The sequence below is a fragment of the Solanum stenotomum genome, unplaced genomic scaffold (genome assembly GCF_019186545.1).
Source record: "Solanum stenotomum isolate F172 unplaced genomic scaffold, ASM1918654v1 scaffold4373, whole genome shotgun sequence".
In the NCBI taxonomy this organism is placed as follows: domain Eukaryota; kingdom Viridiplantae; phylum Streptophyta; class Magnoliopsida; order Solanales; family Solanaceae; genus Solanum; species Solanum stenotomum.
The window spans coordinates 1-5,535 of record NW_026035191.1 but is presented as its reverse complement, the minus strand read 5'-3'; the positions used below and the strand labels follow the sequence as shown (position 1 = coordinate 5,535).

The following is a 5,535-nucleotide window of genomic DNA, read 5'->3' as shown; positions in this document are numbered from 1 at the left end:
TCATGACCTTAATTCAATTCCTCTTTCTCTTTCTACCCATCATATACTAACATTCCTACATATATATATTTATAATATTGAGTGCATGCAGGAATAAATCAACAATTTTCCATTTATGAGAACCACATACCTGCACTCGTTGGTTGACGCCGCCACAGGTCAGTTTTCTTTCCGCTACTCTTTATTTTCTTTTCTAAATTACTTTATGCATTAAAAATAACATTCCTATTCACCTATTTTAATATTTCAGATTTGGTCCATTATTTTTTTAATAATAAACAAATTACTCGCAACTTAATTAACTATAGATAAATGACTATTCAAAATTATCAATAATAACCTTTCGGGTCCGGGTCATTACATTATCCACCACTAAAAATTATGTTTGTCCTCGAACATAAGGTGAAAGAAAGTACCTGAAGCTTCAAAAAGCTGAGGATATCTGGCACGCATATCAGACTCTGTCTCCCAAGTTGCCTCTCCAACTGATCGGTGCTTCCATTGCACCTTCACTGAAGCAATCTCCTTGGTCCTAAGCTTTCGAACCTGCCTGTCCAATATAGCTATAGGTTCCTCTTCAAATGTCAAGTCTGGACCCAACTCCACTGAATCGAGTGAAAGCACATGTGACTCATCCGGAATATACTTCCGAAGCATAGAGACATGGAAAACAGGATGAACTGCCGACAAACTAGGTGGCAAGGCTAACTTATAGGCCACCTCTCCCACTTGACTCAAAATCTCAAAAGGTCCAATGAATCTAGGGCTAAGCTTGCCCTTCTTGCCGAACCGCATCACACCTTTCATAGGTGACACTCTAAGCCAAACATGATCGCCCTCCATAAATACTAAGGCTCTAACTCTCCGGTCTGCATAACTCTTCTGTCGACTCTGGGCTGTCAACAGTCTATACTGAATCATACGAACTTGCTCCATTGCATCTCTAAGCAAGTCAGTATCCCAAGAGTCCATTTCTGCCGAATCAAACCAACCGATCGGAGACCTACATCGTCGACCATACAACGCCTCAAATGGGGCCATCTGAATACTAGAGTGATAACTGTTATTGTAGGCAAACTCTACTAAGGGTAAATGTCGATCCCATCTAGCACCAAAATCGATCACACATGCTCGGAGCATGTCCTCCAACACCTGAATCGTTCGCTCGGACTGACCATCTGTCTGAGGGTGAAAGGCTGTACTCATATCTAACTGAGTACCCAAACCATGTTGTAATGCCTTCCAGAAGTGAGAAGTAAATAGTGAACCTCGATCTGATATAATAGAAACAGGAACCCCATGTAGTCGCACAATCTGACTGATATATAGCTCGGCTAACTTCTCTGCCGTATATTTCACCCGAACCGAAATGAAGTGGGCAGATTTGGTCAGCCTGTCAACAACAACCCAAATGGAGTCATAACCACCCACTGTGGTAGGCAAACCCATAACAAAGTCCATAGTGATCCGCTCCCACTTCCAAGTAGGAATAGGCATCCTCTGAGATACACCCCCGGGACGTTGGTGCTCACACTTGACCTGTTGGCAAGTCAAACACCTAGAAACAAAGTCTGAAATATCTCTCTTCATCCCACACCACCAGTAATGCTGACTTAGATCATGATACATCTTCCCTGCTCCCGGATGGATAGAATATCGGGAACAATGGGCCTCTTCAAGAATCAGTCTAGTCAACTCGCCCGTCTTGGGCACACAAATCCTGCCTCCGATCCTCAAGACACCGTCAGAATCAAGGAAAGCCTCCTTGGCTTCCCCTCTCAATACTCTGTCTCGAATGAGACATAACTTCTCATCATCAAACTGGTGCGCACGAATCTGCTCGACTAAAGAAGACCGAGCCTCAATAAAAGCAATCATCCCATCACTCTCCTCTAAGATCTGCAATCGGACAAGACTATTAACTAACATCTGAACATCTCTAGCCAATGGTCTCTCCTCAATACTAAGTGCTGCAAGACTTCCCATACTAGGAGTCTTCCTACTCAGAGCATCGGCAACAACATTGGCCTTTCCCGGATGATATAGAATGGTCACATCATAGTCCTTCAACAACTCAAGCCACCTACGCTGCCTCAAGTTCAGATCTCTCTAACTAAAGATATACTGAAGACTCCGATGATCAGTGAAGATCTCACAATGCACCCCATACAAATAATGACGCCATAACTTAAGGACAAATACTACAGCCGCCAACTCCAAACCATGAGTAGGGTAGTTCTTCTCATGGGACTTCAATTGCCTAGAAGCATAAGCAATCACTTTCCCCTTCTGCATCAATACACCACCCAATCCGACTCCTGAAGCATCACAATACACAATAAAGTCTACACCCTCCTCAGGTAGAGTCAACACAGGAGCCGAAGTCAACAAAGTCTTGAGCTATTGAAAACTCTCCTCACACTCATCAGACCACTGAAAACCCACACCCTGTCGAGTCAATCTAGTCAATGGAGCTGCAATAGTAGAGAAACTCTGAACAAATCATCGATAATAACCTGCCAATCCCACAAAACTCCTAATCTCGGTAGGAGAAGTAGGTCGCGTCCAGCCTCTAACTGCCTCAATCTTGGCCGGATCTACTCTAATACACTCCTTGGACACCATGTGTCCCAAGAATGCCACAGAATTAAGCCAGAACTCACACTTTGAGAATTTGGCATACAACTTCTCTTCCCTCAATCTCTGAAGTACAATTCTCAAGTGTCGGACATGGTCATCCTCGGTCCTGGAGTAAACCAAAATGTCATTGATGAAGACAATCACAAAAGAATCAATGTATGGTCGAAACACCCCGTTCATCAACTCCATAAAAGCTGCAGGGGCATTAGTCAACCCAAAGGACATCACTAAGAACTCATAATGCCCATACCGAGTCTGAAAAGCTTTCTTGGGGATATCTGATGCCCTAATCTTCAACTGATGATACCCAGACCTCAAATCGATCTTAGAGAACAAAGATGCCCCCTGTAGCTGATCAAACAAGTCATCAATACGCGGAAAAGGATACTTATTTTTCACTGTTACCTTGTTTAACTGTCTATAATCAATACACATCCTCATAGTCCCATCCTTCTTCTTCACAAACAAAACAGGGGCACCCCAAGGTGACACACTAGGGCGAATAAACCCCTTACTCAATAAATCCTGCAACTGATCCTTCAACTCTTTCAACTCTGCTGGAGCCATACGGTAGGGAGGAATAGAAATAGGCTTAGTGCTCGGCTCCAAGTCAATAGCAAAATCAATATCCCTATCGAGAGGATCACCTGGAAGATCAGAAGGGAATACATCGAGAAACTCCTGAACCACGGGAATAGAATCTATGGAAGGTGGTTCAACGCTGGTGTCCCGAATAAAAGCTAAGTAAGACAAACACCCTCTCTCCACCAATCTCTGAGCACGGATAAAAGAAATGACCTTGCTAGGATAAGAGCCATTAGCACCCTTCCACTCAACCCTCGGAACACCAGGCATTGCTAAAGTCACAGTCTTAGCATTACAATCAAGGACAGCATGATAAGTAGAAAGCCAATTCATACCCAAGATAACATCAAAGTCTACCATCCCTAGAATGATTAAATCTACCCAAGTGTCATACCCCGCTAGAGAAACAAGACAAGATCGATACACTCGATCCACCACTAAGGGTTCACCCACGAGTGTAGAAACACGAATAGGTACAGTCATGCTATCACATATCATATCAAATTCAGCAGCAAAATAGGTGGACACATAAGAGAATGTAGACCCTGGATCAAACAATACAGACGCAGATCGATGGCATACTGGGATGATACCTGTAATAATAGCATCAGAAGTCTCCGCTTCGGGTCTTCCTGGAAAAGCATAACAGTGGCCCCCTCGGCCACATCCAACCTTGATGGTAAATCTACCCCCATTCTGCTGAGCTGCAGAACCACTACTAGAAGCTTTACCGCCTCTACCCGACTGAACTCTGCCTCGGCCTCTACCCTGTTGTATCGGTGGTCTAGCCTGAAATAAAGAATTAGGTTGGGACCCTCCACGACCCCTCTGGGAAGTACACTGTCGCATCAGGTGATCGGGATCTCCACAAGAAAAGCAAAATCTCTGTCCCAGAAACTGCTGTACGGACCCTGAAAGCCCACTATAATTGCCTCGCCCCATAGGTCGCTGCTGTGAATCGTGACCCACGCTATAAGAACCCCGAGGTATCTGACCACCCTCGGATGTCGGCATAGATGCATGAACGGGTCCTCGCTGCTGAAAGGAACCACTCCCTCTGTGTGATCCCCTGCCTCCAGATGAGGCACCATGAAACTGACCTGCTGTACGGACTCTCTTAGGGTCCCCAAACTCTTCTCTTTCCATCAATTCCGCCTCTTTAGCGGCACTCACAATGGACTGGAAGGAAGCCCCCTCTCTAGATGCTCTAAACACAGCCGATCTGATAGAGAAAGTCAACCCCCTCACGAATCTACGGATCCTCTCTGTCTCGTCTGGAATAATGGCCAAAGCATGCCTAGACAACTGGCAAAAACGGGCCTCATACTCTGTAACTGATAAGTTGTCCTGTCTCAGATTCTCAAACCTCAAACGACTCTCCTCTCTCACGCTCCAAGGGATAAAACGGTCATGAAAGGCACTGGAAAACCTCTCCCAAGTCACTGGAGGAGATCCAACTGGCAAAGCCCCCGAATAAGTTCTCCACCACTCTCTCGCTGGCCGACGAAGCTGGAGTGTAGCATACCGAACCCCATGTGACTCAGCTAATCCAACAATCCCTAGCAACTCTCGGCATGTAGTCAGAAACTCATGAGCGTCCTCACTCTTCCCACCCTGAAACTAAGGTGGGTCTATCTTTCGAAATTTCTCATACCTACGCTGCTCATCCTCTGTCAGAACAACCAATGGTGCACCTTGACCCCCAATTGCTGGTGCAAGATCATTCTCAACCATGGGATCCTTTGGTGGCTGCCCCACCGCATCATGCATAACTGGAGCTTCCTGCTGCTCTTGGGTCTGAGCCCCCTCTCTAGTCTGAGAGTCTTGTGGTGTAGTGGTCGCACCACCACCCTGAGTAAAGCTCTCAAGCACACTTAACACCCTCAATAATGTATCCTGAAGCAAAGGTGTGACTGTAGGCTCTGGAGGAACCTGGTCCTCTCTGTCATCAATTTGAGGCTCAGGAGAGGCCTCTCTAGTACGACCTCTCACTGGTGCTGCTCCACGGCCACGACCTCTGGCTAGTATCGTTCCACGAGCACGACCTCTAGCTCGGGCTCTACCCCTACCCCTAGCTGGGGCCTCAACAACTGCCGCGGGAAGTGCCTCCCCTCTACCACCAGTAACAGTCGCTCTAGTGCTCGTCACCTATCAAAAGAGTATACAATAGCTTAGTACTAAAGAAGGTAACCACGCACGATGAGACCTATGAACCTGGGGCTCTGATACCATTTTTGTCAAGACCCAAAAATGGATGTGATGGCACTCGTCGTATTCCACCTAGACAAGTCAGCCTAAAACCCAATCATT

General features: G+C 46.0%; 1 protein-coding gene across 1 annotated transcript; it reads right to left on the bottom strand.

The window, feature by feature from the left end:
- Positions 1 to 372: 372 nt before the first annotated feature.
- LOC125852721 (cold shock domain-containing protein 4-like) lies at positions 373 to 4,371 on the bottom strand. Its single transcript, XM_049532425.1, has 2 exons — positions 3,819 to 4,371; positions 373 to 605 (listed from the first exon to the last, which is right to left on the bottom strand). Exons 1-2 carry the CDS (start codon positions 4,369 to 4,371, stop codon positions 373 to 375), a joined length of 786 nt encoding a protein of 261 aa, XP_049388382.1.
- Between the last annotated feature and the right edge of the window lie 1,164 nt (positions 4,372 to 5,535).